We start from the raw sequence: 19,760 nt of genomic DNA on the forward strand, positions 1-19,760 counted from the left end.
AGCTAGAGATGCACCAGGATGCGATGTGCAGTCCACGGAGCCCCCTGCACATGAAGGCTACACTCAGAACTGCCTGTTTTCCTCAGCTGACACAGACAAATGCATTTTGGTTGCAAAAGTTCGCCAGTCTCAATTTACTGTCCTCTGGGCCTCTCAGCTCAACACTACCACCCACAATAAAATTCAATAGCGGTCAATTTACATAAATACAAGGATTTCTTCACCTAAAATTTAAGAACAATTTATTATTAGTCCTTTCCACTATGATGTTTACCCATTTTCGCTTTAACAAAAGGGTTTTCCTCTCTGTTTTCCCAAGAATGTAAGCAGTTCACATAAGCACAAAATGTGAAGCGCAAAACTAGTTTTCTAAAAATTTTCAAGGATGTACTTCAAATGCAGCCTATTGTAATAAAAAAACTGTAAAAGCCAGCCTTGAGCGATCAGTAAGACTTAACATACCCTCTCGGTACAACGTACGACCACCATATCATCTCATCCTACTTACATTTAAGCCTGACCCATTTAACTGTCATATTAACTAATGGAACCAAGTAAAATTTTACTCAGCAACAACTTGAGATGTTAAAAGCATCTGCCAAGTATGGTAACAGAAAACACAAGAATATTAACAACTACTTCGCACAAAGCACCTTCCTTCACACCGAAGTCTGTGTGGGAAGGAAGGTGCTTCACACCTCTGTGCGTGTGCTCGAGCAGCACAGTTTTGCTACGTCTCCCTTTCACTACAGCAAGACTTCCACAGCTTTATTACAGTACACTTTACTCCAGCAGCGCTTATTTTCCACAGCTTTAAAATTACAAAGAAACGAATTCATTTAACTTTTTACCCAAATATCTTTTACAAAACAATTAACTCAAGGGCTTTTCCAAAAATTTTCCACCAAAACGGTTTTTACACAAAACATTAAGAACGGTGAATTTCAATTTTCTAGTCAGTGGTCCTCAGAAAGCTGTAAGTGTCTCTTTGTCAACATTACGCAGAGCCTATAAATGATGCTCAGAAGCTAAGGGTAACTGACTTTCCCTGGCTGCTTGCACCTTAGCTGGATCGCAGCTTCCAAACTTAGGCACCAAACACTCCTTTTTCTACCTAAACCAGCATTTCCATTTCTATCCCATGTAGAGGCCCAGTTTGGATCTCTACTCCCTCACTATTCAAATTCAACAAATATCAATCAAATACGTTAGAGGCCCTGTGCTATGTGCTAGGCCAAGAAAGATAAATTATAAGTTTTAGTTAGGAAGAGAAAGACGAAAGATAATTTTAGGAATATGTATGCATAAATACACATGAGTGTGAAGTTATATATCAAGTGATTTGATAACTTAGCAAATGAGCAATTAATTGGAAGGAAAGAGAAAAAAAATCTTAGAAAGATGACACTTATTCTGAGCCTTCAGGAATGAACAGGACTAGATGGAATGGCAGGAGTGCATCCCAGGCAGAGTGGACATATGTATAAGGGCCTGTTGGTGTGACAAATAACTGGTACACTCACAGAAGGATGAGCGGCTACTTCCCCTTTCACCCAAATGGTACGGAACTTGCCATCTACCCATAAACGAGAAAATGAGCCAAGTATATGAACCAACTGTTTTCAGACATAAGAACGACAGGCCGTTAGGACCATTATCCCTGAGGTGGACGCACAAGCAAGCTGAGCCCTATGCTCTGTCTTTCTACTTGGAGGTAATTTACGGCACGTGGTACAGGGCTGGGGAGGATCCCAAGCAGAACAGCAGCCTTGCTAAATTGAGGAGGTAGGAAGGGAGTTTGACAAGGCGAAGGCAGCTGGACTTTGTACAGGCAGAGGACCAGGGACGAGGGTTCTACACAGAGAGAGACCTGCAGGCAGCTGCTTAGTTGTATCCCAGAGTCTTAGACAAGGTACTTATATGCACATTCACTGATAAAACTGAGGTCAGGCAAAGAACTACCAGGAAATCATAAGCTGAACAAGCCCTAGCATTCACCAAGGACAGAATAAGATATCTGAATTTTACCCAGTTTGAGGAGAAAAACCATGCCAAGCACCTGGGGCATTCAGCAGACCCCCCAGAATGCCATATTTTAGCCTTATTAAAGGCTAAAGTAGCCCTAGACCTGCCCAGTAAGTCTGATCCACAAGTAATTTAACTGCCTGCCAAAACAAACATCACCATTCTTTTAGTGGAAGATCATAAAATCCACCCAGCACTGTGCCATTCTAAATATATGGCATCCTTCCAAAAAATACTAGACATCTGAAAACGCCACCACTTACAACTCCCAACTAACAGGAAAATAAAAACAGACCCAGACATGATGGAACTGGCAGGTAAGGACTTTAAAACAGGTATTATAAATACACTGAAGGATTTAAAGTAAAGTATGAACACAACAAGGAGAGAGATGGAAGGTATGAAAAGAACCACATGGAACTGCTAGAGAAGGAAAAATACAACGTTTATAGTGAAGATTTCACTGGCCAGGCTTTACAGCAGATCAGACACTAGAGAAGAATCAGCAAATCTGAAGACGGAAATGGAAGCCATCTATCTGAAGTACGGGGGTGTGGGGCGGAGAATAAATAGGACCCTAGGGACCTGAGCGACAGCATCAACCAGCTTCACACGCTGTATTGAGGAAACGAGGAGAGAGAGGTGGGGGCAGAAAAATATCTTTTTAAATAATTGCCGAAAAATCGCCAAATCTGATAAAAACTAAAAGATCCACGTAGCTCAATAAACCCCAAGCAGGATAAACAAAGAAAATCAAGGCACTTTATATTCAAGTTGCTGAAAACCAGTGTGAAGAGAAAAATCTTTAAAAAGGCACTAATACAGGGGTATCAAGAATCAACACAGACTTCTTGTCATAAACAATGCAAGGCAGATGACAATGCAATGATATCTTTAAGCACTGAGAGAGAAAAAAAAGTGTGCCTAGAATGCAGGGGGAGGTTGGAGAAGTACTAGCAGGAGAGGAGGTAGAACAGAAGTCAGACAGAAAAGCATGGGACACAGTCCAAACAACCTGAAAAATCCCAAGTAAGGCAATGATGGCTGGTGTATAACGCTGAATATCTCCTTCAGAAGCACTCCCTTGCCTCTCTGGTGGAGTAAAGGTGCACGGTGCACGGCTAAAAGCTTTGGAATCACACACTCCTGGGCTAAATCTTGGCTCTGCTACTTGTGGTGTGATCTTAGGTTGATTATTATTCTGAAATTTTTTTTCTCACATATAAAATCTTGTTCTAAAATTTGTAAATAAAACAATTTCAGAGCTTCCCTGGTGGCACAGTGGTTGAGAGTCTGCCTACCGATGCAGGGGACATGGGTTTGTGCCCTGGTCCGGGAAGATCCCACATGCCGCGGAGCGGCTGGGCCCATGAACCATGGCCGCTGAGCCTGCGTGTCCGGAGCCTGTGCTCCGCAACGGGAGAGGCCACAACAGTGAGAGGCCCGCGTACCGCAAAAAAAAAAAAAAAACCAAAGAAACCCCCCAAAAAACAATTTCAGTTGCAGGATACAAAATCAATATACCAAAATCAGTGTGTTTCTTCTATACACTAGCAATGAACTATCAGAAAGAGAAATTAACAAAACAATCCCATTTTCAAAAACATCAAAAAGAATAGAATTCTTAGGAATATTTTTAACCAAGAAATGATATATCTATTATACATGGAAAACTAAGACACTGGTGAAAAAAACTGAAGATTTATTTATGCTCATGGCCTGGAAGAATTAATATTATTAAATATCCATACTACCCAAAGTGATCTACAGATTCAATGCAATTCCTATCAAAATTCCAATGGCATTTTTCACAGAGAAAAAACAATCCTAAAATTTGTATGGAACCACAAAAGACCCCAAATACCCAAAGCAATCTTGAGGAAGAACAAATCTGGAGGCATCAGCCCAGTTTCAAAATATATTAAAAAGCTATAGTATCAAAACAGTATGGTATTGGCATAGAAACAGACATATAGATCAGTGGAACAGAACAGAAAGCCCAGAAATAAAATCATGCATATATCATTATTTAACTTATAACAAAGTATAAAGAGAAGTATAAAGAGTATACAACGGGGGAAGAACAGTCTCTTCAATAAATGGTATTTGGAAAACTCAATATTCACATGCAAATGAAGAAAACTGGACCCCTACCTACACATACATGAAAGTCAACTCAAAATGGATCAAAGACTTGAATGTAAGACCTGAAACCATAAAACTCCTAGAAGAAAACATAGGGGTTAAGTTCCTTGACATCAGTCCTGGCAATGATTTTTTGGATTTGATAACAAAAGCAAAAATAAACAACTGGGACTACATCAAATTAAAAAGCTTCTGCACAGCTGAGGAAACCATCACAAAATAAAAAGGCAACTACGGAATGGGAGAAAATATTTGCAACTCATATATCTGATAAGGGGTTAGTATCCAAAGTATATGAAGAACTCATACAACTGAATAGCCAAAGACCAAATACTCCAATTAAAAAAATGGGCAGAGGAACTACATAGACATGTTCACAAAGAAGACATACAGATGGCCAACAGACACATGAAAAGGTCCTCAACATCACTAATCATTGGGGAAATGCAAATCAAAACCACAACGAGCTATCATCACCTCACACCTGTTAGGATGGCTATCATCAAAAAGGCAAGAGACAGAAAGTGTTGGCAAGGATGTGGAAGAAAGGGAACCCTTGTGCACTGTTGATGGGAATGTAAATTGGTGCAGCCACTCTGGAAAACAGTAGGGAGGTTCCTCAAAAAATTAAAAATAGAACTACCATATGATCCAGCAATTCCACTTCTGGGTATGTATCCAAAAGATATGAAAGCAGGATCTCGAAGAGATATCTACACTCCCATGTTCACTGCAGGCTTCTTCACAATAGCTAACATATGGAAACAATCTGAGTGTCTGTCAAAACATGAATGGGTAAAGAAGATGTGGTGTGTATATATATATATATATATATATATATATATATATATATGTATAATGTAATACTGTTCAGCCACAAGAAAGAATGACATCCTTCCATTTGCAAAAATGTGGATAGGACTTGAGGGCATCATGCTAAGTGAAATAAGTCACACAGAAAAGGACAAATACTGTGTGATATCACTTATAGGTGGAATCTACGAAAGGCAAACTCAAATGGAAATAGAGATTAGAATGTGGTTACCAGGGACTAGGGGTGGGGAAAAAGGAGCTGTTGGTCAGAGTATAAACTTCTAGTTATAAGGTAAGTTCTGGGGATCTAATGTAACTATGATTATTACAGTTAATAATACTGTGTTATATACTTTAAAGTTGCTAAGAGAGTAGATCTTAAATGTTCTCACCACAAAAAAGAAATGGTAATTATGTGACGTGATGCAGGTGTTAGCTAATGCCCTGGTGGTAATCATTTTGCAAGATATAAGTGTACCAAGACGTTGCAGACCTCAAACTTACAGCATGTTCTATGTCAATCACATCTTGTAAAGCTGGAGAAAATTTAAAACTAAAATGCACAAATAATGTATATAAAGCATATAAATGAGGTATACAGAGCTGCCAGAGAAGACGCAGCACAGTGCCTGGCACACAGTAAATTCTTAACTATGACGACTAACACCTCATCTATGTTCCCACAGCAATTAACAAGAATTCTAGTAAAACACCAAGGTTGTTGCCATCATTTCTATCTCTTTCACTAAACTATAGCACTTGGAACAAAGGGGTTATGCTATTTTCACTTTCGTATTACCAGCACCTTAGTATCCAGAGCACATGGCAGGTGGAATGAGTAATACAGTAATCATGAACCTGCCAGCTTCCATAACAACAATCTGTTGACATGGCCGAGAATTCTGATATCTCAATGTCCAAAGTCTAATTCTAAGACTTCCTCTTCAAACAAAAAGTTTGGGCCAAATCATACTGTTTTGTAGTTCTAGAAACATGATCATGGAAGCAACAGAAGCTACCAAAGATTTCTAAGCAAGGGAATCTATGTGTAGGTCACCTATCCAACAGGAGCCTGAGGGATGCCCTAGAATTGAAGCCAGAGTGATCAGCTAAGCAGCTACTGTGAGAGTCCATGCGAGAGAGAGGACCCAACACAGAGGAGAAACAGCAAACACAATAAAAAAAGGACCAGCAGGGGAGAGGTTCAAGTGGAAGACTTGGTAATTCATGACACACGAGCATTAAATGAGACAAAGCAATCAAGGAGAGACCCAAGGTTTCTACGTGAGTGATGAAATAAACAGGGATACCACTGGAAGTGGGGAGCAAAGAAACATGGGCATTAGAAGGGCAGCAACGCAGGGGTGAAAACACTGATCGTGCATCGGTCATGATGTGCAGGTGGATTCAGGGATATGCAGTAGAGCAGCTGGAGCTGAGGGAAAGGTCTGACGCTGGAGATAAAGATTTGGAAATAACCAGCAATAACCAGCATGTAAAAAATAGCTGAAGCCGCAAAAATGCATTGTTATCATCCAGGGTAAACGTGCAGAATATAAACGTATGACCAGAGTAACACTAATGAGCTGTGGGGAGCACTTATATTTATATAGTAGATGAAGGGGGAAAGGCTCTACGATTTAAAAAATAAAAGAGGGCCGTGAAAGCCAAGGAAGAACATAATTTCAAGAGAAGAAGGTATAATATCAAGTGTTTAAAGAGAGTAAGAAGTAGAATGAACACTAAAATGAGGAGATCGATTTTGGCACACAGGGCTGATGACCTCATGAAAGTTTTAGGAGAGCAGATGGCATTAGACTGAAAAGTGATGGAGTATCGGCACACGAGCAGATGGATGGATCAATGAAGTAGAACAGAACTGACTGGAAGGTGAGGAAAGCTGTAAATTCAGACGACTCCTTTAAAGACCACAGCAGTAAAGCAAAGAGAAGGGCAGGACATTAGTTCAGAAAGAGTCAAAGCTGAGGACCAGGAATTTTAGGAGAGAAGTGACTGAAATCCTGGAAGATGGAGGGAAAAGAATCACTAGAGGAGAGGGACTCTGAGAGAGAGGTTAGATAAGTGACTAAAACGTAAAACTCAAGTCCTAGAAAAGGAAGAGGATTAAAGAACATATGTCAAAGTTTTAGCCTTCGAGTTAAGGAGTGGGATCTCTTCCCCGGAACAGAAGGCAAGCAGGTGAGAGCAGTTAGAGAGGGATGCTGAGGCGTGTGTCTGATGGCCTTTATTTCCTCCATAAAGGAAGAGAAGCCTCGGTGTCTAACAGGTGGGAAGTGGGTGACACAGTAAGTGTGGTCAAGGCTTTGATTAGCTCCTGCCCGCCTGCCGGGGATGGGAAAAGAAGGGGCTGGAGATTAGGTAAAGAATTACCCAGCTACACCAAGAGCCCAGCTGAGGATGCAGCTCTCACCCTCGTAATAAGCAGACTGAAGACTACGCAAGTACTCCCAAGAACGGGCAGGAGGAGGGCACACGGCCTGCGTCCCATGTTTCAAACGGGCAGAAGGAGTTGCAGAGGGAGAGCAACAGAAAGAAGGAAGTAACGTGAGGCGCTGGTGAGGGACTAGTTGCAGTAAGGACCACAGGAGGGAAGGGAATGTAACGGAAGAAAAGGCAGGAGCAGACGGAAGGCTGAAGACCTGCGCAGAGGCTGAAGAGCACGTTTGTGAGGACGGGAGAGGAATGAGGAGATGATGGCTGGAGGGTCTCTTCCGGATCAATTTCCAATCCTAACTTAAGCCTCCAGGACAAACCGAAAACCAAAATCCTCTCAACCAACCTTTCTTTTTACAACTGGAAAACAACTGCACGGAGATATAATCCACAGCCACAGCGACTACATTTCTTAAGCATTTGATCATTTGTGGATATTTCTATTATAATTAAAAATACACAATGGAAAACACTTTCATGCTTTCCATTGTTCACATTTTATTTTTTCTTTGAAGGGATTCCTACAAGTGAAATTACGAATTAAAATATATAAACACAATGCTCTTGAATTATATTAGCAAGAGGAACACACTATTTTAGCCGACCAGACTTCTCCCTCTATAAACTTTTAAATAAAAACAAGGTAATAATAGACACGTTATTTTGTAACGTTTCTTTTTTTTTAACTTAATATTTTAAAACATCTTTCTACGTAGTACATTTTTATCTACCATATCTTTTAAAATGACTGCAGAGCAATCCATCTCATGACATGATCACTTATTTCACCAACCTCTTACCATTAAACATTTAGATTATTTCTTTTTTTCTTATGTAGATACTGCTGCACTAAACGTTTTTATAATACATCTTTGCACAATGGCCTGATTATCTCCTTGTGAAAAAATTTATGTATGTGAAATTGCTGGGTTAAAGAGTATATATATTTTTAGGGCTTTTGATACATACTCCACACTGTTCTCCAGAAGAGTTACACCAGGTAATACTCCCACCTGTAGTATGAGATGATCCAAGTCATGAGTACCACTTTTCTTCATGATATCTGACGATCTTACATAGAGAGAAATCGGCAACTTATTTTTAAATTTACATTATAAAAACTGTAAAAATCAATATTTTTCACGTATGTATAAGCCATTTACACAGGTTTCTGTGTGGAATTTCTCTTTATATCCTTTCTTTGTCCTTTTTTTTTTTTTTTACACTGGGAGGTTCATGTTTCTGTGTATATTGGTAAGATCTAGTTATATAGTAAAGAAATATTAATCAGTTTGGGTGAACAGATATTAGAACTATTTTTTCCCTGAGTCTTTTCATTTTGTGTTCATATTATGTACTAATAATGCTTTTTAATGTACTCAAATCTATCAATCTTTTCCTTTGGCAGGAGAAGCAGAGAAGAAAACAGGATTTCTTAAGAAGAAAAAACTGTCCTTCATTTTCCAAAGCTGTTTTCTCTGCTGTCCTTACTTATTTACCCAAATTGGAAACGTGGTATGAATCAAAACAATCATTTCTGAAAGAAGGATTAATAACTTCGACTATATGGACATGTAAGGGATTATAAAATGCTTTTTATTTTAATATTATCTTGGTGCCACTTACCTTCTTAAGAAAGCCTCTAATAAGAACATAAGAGAACTTATTTTCAAAGGAATTTCATTGAAGAGTGAAAACGAAAAACATAACATACATGCATCCTTGCAAATTTGGGATATGTCAAATGAATAAGAAGAACACACAAGAAAGTTCTGGAAAATCTTCAGATTTCTAAAGAACCAGGGCCTGCCATGTTAATCACAGATGAGTGGCACCGATAAAGGAGTGTGGACTATGGAACGAACTCAGTAAGGGAGACGACACTTACTACTCCAGAACTAGGATCATTTCCGATGGCGTCTCGTAGACTGCGTGTAAGTTAATGACCCAAGGATCGTCCTGTGCTAGTTCAAGAACAGCAATTTCATGAATTATTTCTGTCCGACAATCTTGGCCTTTTCTTCTTTTCCTCATGAACTTTGCTGCAAATTCTTTTCCAGAATCTTTCTTTATACATTTCCTCACCACTGCAAACTTCCCCCTAGAATTCAACAAAACACATTCACGGTTAAAATTGACTTTTCAGAGATGATAAATTTTAATAAAATTTCCCAACAGTCTTCAGTGGATATTCAAATTTAGGTCATATGCAATCATAAAAGTAGCAATATAACTTGGGAAACACCTCTCTAATCAAATAAAATGTAATGTGTAAATCTGCAAGATTCATTCTTCTAAATACAGAACCAAATATTAAAGCCAATATTTTTTTGCAGCATTATATAACTTAATTTTTCACACATTTATACATAAAAATGATTTAAATCTTAAAAAAGTCATTTGACTTTTTTAAGAGAAACCGGTTATGAGAATTCTAAAATAATGAATTTCACTGTCACTAAGTGACTCTAAGAGGACACTATCACCTTCCAAAGTTATGAAAGTTAGGGATCTCATGTATATGACATCATTTCAACCACTGCATCAGCTGGAAATGTCTAGTTTTCCTATAAAGACAGATACAACAAACATTGCTTTGATACGCTCCACTACCATGCTATTACACTAATAAACAAGTCACATGGGGGATACGTATAGCGTATTGATTAAGGGATAAGGTCTGGAATTAGACAGATGTGGGCTTGAATCCCCAAAACGGCTCTGCCCACTCACTCAACGCATAACCTTGGGCAATTTATTTAACCTCTTATTTAAGAAAAATCTCATTTTCCTAATCTATAAAAGAGGACACAAACGGAATCTACTTTACAGTGCTGTTGTGAGAATTAAAGAATTATAATACATGTCAATTGCTTAGCATGGTACTTGCCACATAGTAAGTACTCAAAAAACTATTAGTAATCAAACAAATCATTAAGTTGTAATAATCGTCACCCATAAATATCCAATACTCAAGTTGGAAGGCAACTCAAAAATCATATAGTTTTTTTTTTTTTTAACCTAATGCCAAATGCCAAAGCCATGTCTTCTTTCAAACTGTGAGGTAGTCTTTTCCTCTCCTGGGTGCATACTATTCTTAACAAGGCTTTCATGACAAGCCTAAACCTGGCTTCAAGTGAAGGGCTGTAGTCCTGGTCTTTTGCTGAGCAGTACTGAAGAGTCCCCATGACAGTCTATCAAGTACTGGACACAGCTAATCATTCCTCATCCCCTTAGGGTTCTGGGATCGCCTCACTGTCATGACTCATAGAACTGCTGGAAAAATGTGCCAACTGAATCTGAAGCAACTGTGCCAAGTATAATCTCATCAAAGTGTTACATGATTATTATTTTGCTGATGTTGGCACAATACAACTTAATATGCCTTTAAAAACACTTGACAGGTTTTCCATATTTCATAAATAAAATAAATGACCTAGATCTTTTTCCTCTTGGATTTTTTCAAGCCAGTGTCCTCATACTATGGTTTAAAAATATATTTAAAAAATTTCAATGCAAGCCTTTAATTTGCTCTGTTAAATTCTACTTTCTAGGTTTGGGCCCGGCATTCTAGACTACTGACGTAATTTTAAGGACTAATCCTTCCTTCTTAGCTACTGTTAACCATGATTTTCATGCCTTCTGTATTTCTGTTATACCATCAGCAATAAAAATGTTACATGAAAACATCCTCAGGCACAGCCCTACAGATGTTCAATTAGTGGCAATCTACCTAACAGCACCCTAATTCAGAACAAAGTTCTCTATGTTCAACAGAAATGCGAAAGACTTTTCCATATTACTAGAGAGATTAAACAATAAACTATGCATCACAGATTAACACCTCTTTTTATTTTACGCCACAAAATCATCAGGCTAATAACATCTCCACTGAGTTTTAAAAGGTTCCTAATTATCTTTGGATTCCTTTAAGGAAGAGAAAAAAATCATCACTAGTTTGATTTTTTTATACCTATATTTCTGAAGTTTCAAAAGAAGAGAAAAAGAGAAAGCCTATTTTGTAAAAAACTGACCAACATAATTGACAACAAGCGTCTTGCTATTAAATTAGAAATGGCTGGGTTGAACTACCCTCAAAGTACTCCCACATGAAACACACAGATATCTATTGCTACCATACCTAACATTCAAGGCAACAGTACCGTGTAGTAGTAAAATACTACTTCTTACCTATCCGGCCTGAAGGTATATTTCCAAAGACCAGACACTCAACAGAGAAAAGGATTCCACACATCACTGACCTGTAAACTCTGGGAACCCTTGCTACAGAAGAACCATTGCTTAATTCAGGGGCCAGAGGCAAACACAGGGGAGAGACCTAAACTTATCTGATGTCTGTGGCCAGGCACCCATTTCTTTGGGTCACCACAGTAGGTCCCACGGCTCTCCTCCCACTCCAATCACTACTCTTGACACCACCTTTGTTTTCGAGGAAGCATTCCTCACGGCTGCAGGTCTACCCTTTTCTTTTCCCCGTATCATACACTATACTGGGAGTGGGCAAACTTTTCTGTAAAGGGCCAGATAGCAAATATTTTTGGTTTTGCTGGCCAGACGGTCTGATCACTACTGTTCAAGTCTGCTGTTGTAGAGTAAAAGCAGCTGGAGACAACAGGTAAATGAATGGGGGCGGCTGGGTTAAAAAAAAAAAAACAAAAAACACTTTACCAACACAAACAACAAAATGTGAATTTCACATAGTTTCCATGTCATTAAATATGACTTTTCTTTTGACTTTTTTCAATCATTTAAAAATGTAAAAATCATTCTATATAGCTGGCGAGCTTTACAAAAACAGGCAGCCAGCAGTAGGTTGCCAAGCCGTGCACTACTGCACGCTGAAGAAAACTCTTCTGCCATTCTGATACTGCACACCACTGAAACTGACAGCAAGGCAGCAGATCACAAGGGTCTGAGGAAACGTGCACTGGCTTCATCTCTGAATGACTGGGAGGGGAACCCTTAAAACTACTCAGAGAGTCAGAAGATGAAACGAGGTTTCCGGGAACTGTTCTTCCTGTAGAGCCACGCAGTACACAGAACTGTGAGACTCAGCCGTCAAGGTGCGGGGTCCCAGTGAACACACTACGAATGAACACTGTCACAGTGGCCCTAAATTCCACACGCGCAGGGGCTCTAGTATGCATGCTTTACCACAACTTCATGGTAAAAACTGTGATTGTACCTCAACTCTAAGTTACTGAGGGCTCTCCAGAGCATGAAATAAATAATGTTTTTCTGACACCAGGGGTCACAGTTACATGCAGAGACTTGAGACTGATGAGGTTCAAAGGGCACCATCTACTTTCTTTTGTTGACTTACCCGAAATTCTTCCTGGATTACATCGTTGTTACAGTTTTCGGAGCTCTTCACTCATTTCACAAACATCTATAGTTCACTATTATACACTAAACTGAGAACTCAGAATTTCATTACTCATTTTTTTGGGGGGGGGGGAATACCAGAAGTGAATACATTTCAGAACTCAGTGGTGGAAAGAAAGGAAGGATAAACAATGATAACAACAGGAAGTAACATTTTGAGTCAGATCCACCAGTCTAAGCTTCCTCAGAACAAGGACTGGGCTTTCCCAGTGCCCAACTGGTAGAGCTCGGGAAGGCACAGTGAGGATCTGTAGGTAGGTATGACACGCTAAGGAGTTTGTGCTTTATTTCTCAGGGTAAAAATGGGCGCCTATGAGAATTTTTTAAGTAAGGTAAATGTTTTAAAAGGTAGGTCTGAGAGTGTATAGTGAAGTGTTAACTAGAAACTAGGGAAGCCAAGAAAATAATTCAAGGTAAGGGATCTGAACGAAAGTACCAGCAGTGGAGGCTGGGAAGAGAGAATGCATTTACAAGACATTCAAGGTCAAGATCTGTGAGCACTTCCTGACATGCTGAGTTGCAGGCAGAGATGAGGGCAGAAGGGAAAGGTGGAAGTGGAAGATGACTTGGAGATTTTTAACCTGGGTACTGGGTGACGTGGTACCATCCACTGAGAGAAAGATTAGAAGAATGATAACGGATTTGCGGGGGGTGGGCCAGAGGGAGGGGGAGTGTGTTAGGTTTGGATGGGAGAAGTTTGAGGTGCTTTTCTCTGTAAAGAGAACTTTATTTACTAGATGGATTCCAAATATAAGTTCCAGTGTTGGGCTGCTACACAAAGGTGAACAGATAATAAAATATATAAGGTTCAGGCAAAGATTAAAAACTGCAGATGCTAATTTGAATGGTATATAGAAGAAGCAAAAGAAAAGTGACCTCCGAGGTTCCAGGTTTGATTCTATAATAGATTACAGGAAAGTGCTTTGTTTCTCCCTGTATTCTATTAAAGTTGGTCTGACATATTAGAATTTGTTGCCCTAAGACTGTCTCCTTAGCTGGAGGATGAGTTCCAGGAACCTGGCCTCTTATTCATCTTTGCATCTCCATGCGTACAGCCCCGCACATGGCAGGTGCTCAAATATGACATCAGATAACACCCTGAGTACATACACTGTTCATGCTATTTTGTTAAAGAAAAGTTCTATGGCAACTTAACCTCATAAGGTTTAATATTTTAGCCACAATGGACTACCTGCCTTTCTCTTTTCATTGACTTTTTCTGCACTGTGCTTATTTGTTTTCTTGCCAATGTCTGGAGTATATCTTTCATCACTACTAGTAGTAAAATTCCACCCGTTCTTTCAGGCCCAGCTCAAATGTTATTTTCCCCATAAGATTTTCCCATGTGGCATGTCAGCTCGCCTATAAAGGGAGTAGTGACTGGTTTGTTAGATTTGGGAATAATTTCCAGAGCCTACCAAAGAGCCTTATGTGCTCAATATGCAAGTACAGTATTTGCTTAATAGCACTGGGGTTATGCCTTAAGTGCAAAGAAGTTCCATTCAAGAAAGACCTAGAAAAGACCTGTCTTCCTTACCTCTGAAAGGAAAACAACAAAAAACTATCTGCTGACCCTAAGTGTAAAAATCAGTGAGTCCATCAGATCAGACATCGACATAAGTGACAAGAACAGGTAAGGCTTTAAAAGCCGGGCTCAGTTTTAAATTCCGGCTGGTAACTGTAATCTTGGGCACTTGGCTCAGGCTTTCTGAGTCTTAGATTGCTGACCTGTAAAATGAGGTTGATGGCACTAACCTTGCAGGGTAGTGAACACTAAACAAAATGACATCTCCAAAGTGTGTAGCATCCGGCAAATGATCAGTAATCAGTACACAGCAGCTATTTTTATTGTTTGGGACATTAATTTCAGATCTATGATAATTTGTAAAAAAAAATAATCATACAGAACAGAGGAGTTTTGGAGGTGATCTAATTTGAATTCTCTACTTGATGCATAAATTCCCTCTATAAGTCGGGTTCCTTCTTCCCTTCCTGAACAGGTGACTCAATGACTGTAGCTACTTAACTTTCTAATGCACTTGGTTCAATAATCAGATTTTATAAAATTTTGTTATTGTAGTTATGTAAAGAGGCTGAAATTCATCAAATCCTTAAGTTTATGTAATTTCTAAATTTAATTTTTATTTTATATTGGACTATAGTGGAAGGTTTATGTATTTTAAATTAAGATTTTACTTTTAACACTGTAAGCCCCAACTTCTCAAAATTAAAACAGTTGACTTAATGAAGCATCTGCCTTAGAGCAGGAGCCACATTTCCTAAGTAACGTCTGCTGCTGAATCACAAACATAGCCAACTGTTTTTACCCATCCAAAAATATTGGATTATCTAAAACTGGAAATATTTTTCAAACTAATTTTAAACTGCCAAGAAATCTTAAATGACAGTTTTCCTAAAACAAGGTGCAATTTCTACATGGATAGTATTGTTTAACAAGGGTCTTTATTTCTAAAGAAACTACAGCTTACAATTTATGACATATGCTTAAGTAGCTGTAAGGTACTAAACCTGAAGCCATCACCTACAGACAGGAATCTAGGTAAAGGACACCCACCTCCTGAAACACATCCACCTGTGCATCCCCTTCAGCTCGAACATCCTCTAATTCTCTGATAAAAATCCTTCCTTGTTCCTGTTACTCCCAACCGCTCTGAGGATAATGAGATAGGACGTCCCTGTCCACCATAAGGCCCAGCTGAGACAGGCTGGGACCTGGGACCCTTCACCTGAGTGCTTGCACCTGGACAAACATCTCCTCGAGCCATAGACAAAGAAACTCTAAGGGACTAAGAACTGCACGCATGCGCAGGTGCAGTCAATTATGAACAATAAGATACAAAAAGGCCACAGGACAACTGCCACTTCTGAGAAGCTGCCAGCAAAAGCGGGGGGCTGCACGCGATCCCCGCACACGGCACCGGCAAGGGGGTGCGCAGATCACCGAAGCCTCCCCTCCGGCCCGGCCCAGCCACCGGCCCCCACCCTCGCCCCACTGAAGGGGCCAGCTCCGCCCACCCCACTTTGGGGAACGAGTAAGGGCACCTGCTTCTTGTTTTCCTTCCCTCGTGCTGCAGCACGGAGTCCCAGTAAAGCCTTGCCTGGAATGCTCCTCTGGCCTCTTATCCATTGCTATTGATTCAAGAGTCCAAGGACCCAGGTGGAACCGGGGAGGGAAGCATATGACACCGAAGCTGGGCAGGGTTTGTTCCAATTTGGAACTCATTAACCTGTCCTCTCATAAAAACGATGGGAAACTGCTTTAGCCACAAGATAGGCTATGGATTGTTCTTTGAGAAACATCTGTGGTATAAATGGAAGTGATGTCAGAGTCCCAGCTCAGGTGACTCTCACAAGACTCAATCTACCTGTGTCTTGATTTTCTCATCTGAAAAATGGGACTTCCCAAACCTGCTTGTGATGAGAAGTAAATGAGATCATGCAAGTGAAAGCACCTGTAAAACTGTATGGCCCCTATACATTTATGAAGGACCCGTTCCAGCAGAGAACTCATATTTATACCTTTTTTCCCCCCACAGGAAACATCAACTATGAGTATGTAATAATATAAAAAACAAAAGATGTTCTTTTGGCTTTAAAGATCTCTTTTTTCTTAAGATAAAATGTATGTCAAAAAATGTTCAAGTTGAGGACTAGGCAAATCATCTGATGTGGAATTAGTATAATTTAAAATTCCTAGAAACATTTTTCTGTTCCTACACTATCGGTTAGAACTCGAGAAGTCAACACTTTGAAAAAAATTCTCAGAACTCAAGGTCATGGCTCCTGCGCCTTGCGTCATTACTGTGGTTTCCACTGGCACCTGTCCTGCCTCAGAGAAAGGTAACAAGTCTCAGGAATAATAAGTCAAGCTTCCAGCAATAAAAGTAAATTTTACATCATATATTTACCCATATTTAGGTTGCCATGGACTCTACTGGAGATATGAAAGAAATGTGACATTTCTTAAAATAATCAACATTACATACTTTCATTACTATGGAACCAATATCGACCATTTAAAATGTTTTCTCCAAACAACCATTTCACTGAAAGCTTTATATTTCTGTAAGATAAAATGGGAACTCCCAAAAGAACTCAGTTTCTGTGTTTGAACAGTTAGCTCTTCACACCTCTTCAACATTCTCAACTAAATGAAAGGCCATAGAACAAAATGAATAGATCTTTGTTTTTCATACCACATCGTTAAAATATAACATGAGTAATTTTTAAGTTCTGTATCAGCATGAGATCGACTCGTTCTATCAGAAATGCAACCAGAGTTAACAGCTGGAAAAAGATGCAACTTTTCTATCTTACTACAGAAAGGAATACACATAAACACACTTCATTATGCCAAAACTACAACACACAGGCAAAACTTATAAACCTTAAACAAAGAGAGCTTCTAACACAAAACAGAGCTTTTACTTCCTGAGACTTCTGAACAGTTCTCTTGTCTTTTGGAATGAGGTTTTATTACTTTTGCAACAGACAAAAAGTATTTTGAGGTCGTGCACATTTTCCTGTTTTTGCCTTTTGGTTACATTCACTGAGCTACACAATGAATTGCATTTTTTGAGTGCACCCCGGAAGCTAAGTACAGCCTTTATGCTACAGATGTTTTTAATTTATTTAGTTCTCTCAACAACTCTATGAGGCTATCAATGGTTAGGTAACTTACTCAAGTACATGTAACTAGTAAGTAAAGGGCCAAGACTCCACTGTCTGACTCCGAAGTCCATGTTCTTGAACACTGCATTACACTTCTCCGTGATGAAAAGAGAACCAAAAAGAAACAAATACATTCGTTTCCTTTGTCAGTTTTAGGCTCTTATATCAAGTATCTATCTAATTGCATTGTTCTGCTGCTTCAGGAATTATTACTTATGTAAAGAAATTTATATAAGAAGAGATATGTACAAGACGTCACAACCTTCAAACAAACACTTTATAGGCAAGCTAATTTTATAATAGGGTAAAATGAAAGTTGAAACATTCCCGGAGGAATTGTCACACAGCTGGTAGGGCGCAAATCAATTTTTTTTTCAGATTAAATCATTTATTGCAAAGTCTACAAGACAGTGCTTGCCACCTGAAGACATTTCAGTTTTGTAATATGTTCTTGTTTTGTGGAATGAAGCCAGACAACCAAACATCGGAGAGTTCTAGTTTTCCTTCTTCAAGAAATCAGGGTTAATTCAGAATGTCTGGAATTTTGACCAATTAGAATACCTACATGAGTCAGTAGCTGTCTACCTCTTCCTTTGTCATAAAGTGTGCACAGATGCAGTTAATTAGTGCCTAGCACAGTGAAGTAAATCTTGTCCCAGAAAGATGTTTCTCCTTGTAACATTTGGAATAAATGAGACACTTTTAAGGTAGGTTTCCTTGCCAAAAAAACTATTTCTAAAAGTTACCTTAATATGTGTAAGGCAGCTTGTTTTTAACATTGTAATCACTGTTACGAGGACTTCTTTTTCCAAGAGCCCCAGGTGAAGGCTGTTACAACTGTCAGGCCCTTTCCCCATTACAACGTGCTGCGCTTTTGCAACCATGTGCTATGTGCCAGGCCCAGTGAACTGTGCTTTACAGCCACCGCATCTTCACGACACCCCTGACGGAGACACTGTCACTACGCTGATTTTACGGGTGCGAAACGAGAGGCTGGGGAGTCTATGTCACCGTCCAAAGGCACACAGAGCAAGCAGAGTGGGGATCTGAGCTCGGGTCTGGCCCCAAAGCCTGTGCTTTTGACAACTTCTCCAAACTATTCTTAAGGAAAAAGGGAGTCGGTCCCCAAACCCCTATCACACTCTTGGACCCCTCTTCAACGTACAAGATGTAAAGGATCCAAACAGCCTTCACCTTGTGCAAATTGAAAAAGAGACCGAGTTCTAAGCCCTCCCGACCCCTACAAAGCAAGAGTGGGGAGGGGAAGGGAAGGCAAGGGCCGGTTTTCAGCAGAGAAAGTCAGACGAGGGCCCGGAGCCTACAAGTGAAACCGATATGAACTTAAAAGGCGCAGGGACCTCATTTCAGAACGAAAGCAGCACAAACCCAAGAAACCGCAACCGAAGTCAGCAGGAGGCGGCGGACAGAAGTTCGCCCAGCGCTGGTGCAAAGGAAGCTGTCACGCTCGGCGTTCTGCTCTCTGCTCTGTCACACCCGCAGAGGGAGAAGCAGGAACCCACAAGCTCCAGGGGCAAAACCAGAGCTGCCTTCACACCTCTGCTCTGGCTTCAGACTCGCCGCCGCGGGTAAAGGTTCGCAGCGTGGTTCCCACGCCGTCTCGTTAAGTTACCGAGCCAAGGACCACAGAGGCCGAAAAGGCCCGGAGCAGAGGAAGGGGTCAAGGTTCTCGGGGACCCGCGCGGGAGACTTTCTCACGGCCGCTACCCAGGGTACAGCACACGCCGGCGGAGCGCGCCGGCTCGGGGGACGCGGCGCGCGCAAGGGTGGCCTGGGGGCCCTGCCGCCCTAATCGCCGCCCGCACCCAGGTCTGTGCCCGGTTCCGGCGCGCTATCTGCCCCCGCCGGCCTCCCGCACTTATCTGCTCCCCGCCCGCCCGGCCCTCGTCCGCCTCACCTGCCCAGCGCCCGGCCCGGGCTCAGGCTGTAGGCATCCTGGAAGGGCTCGGTGCACACCGCGGTGCGGATCTCCGTCAGCAGCCCGCGGGGCGGGGGCGGCAGCCGGCGCGGTGTGGTCAGACCCCGGCCGACTCGACCCGAGCCGGGGGCGGCGGCCGGGGAAGAGCCGCCGCTGCTCGGCCTCTCCAGAGGAATCATGGCGCTCGGGCGCTCTTTAGCTCCGGCCGCCCGGCTAGCTCCGAGCTGCCAGCGGGTCACGGTCCCGCCTCCAGCTACCTCGAGAACGTCTGAGGAGGTCAACCGCTCTC

At 40.9% G+C, this 19,760-nt stretch overlaps 1 protein-coding gene across 1 annotated transcript in view; it reads right to left on the minus strand.

Moving 5' to 3' along the window:
- Positions 1-19,760, minus strand: part of STK17A (serine/threonine kinase 17a) — a 39,576-nt gene extending 19,816 nt beyond the window's left edge. Inside the window, exons 1-2 of the mRNA XM_082845988.1 lie at positions 19,451-19,760; positions 9,326-9,538 (exon numbers count right to left, since the gene is read on the minus strand). Coding sequence (XP_082702114.1) covers positions 9,326-9,538; positions 19,451-19,650 — 413 coding nt within the window. The 5' untranslated portion in view covers positions 19,651-19,760. The remainder of the gene's footprint in view (positions 1-9,325; positions 9,539-19,450) is intronic.

Source organism: Leucopleurus acutus, assembly GCF_964270905.1.
Source record: "Leucopleurus acutus genome assembly, chromosome: 9".
Taxonomy (NCBI): domain Eukaryota; kingdom Metazoa; phylum Chordata; class Mammalia; order Artiodactyla; family Delphinidae; genus Leucopleurus; species Leucopleurus acutus.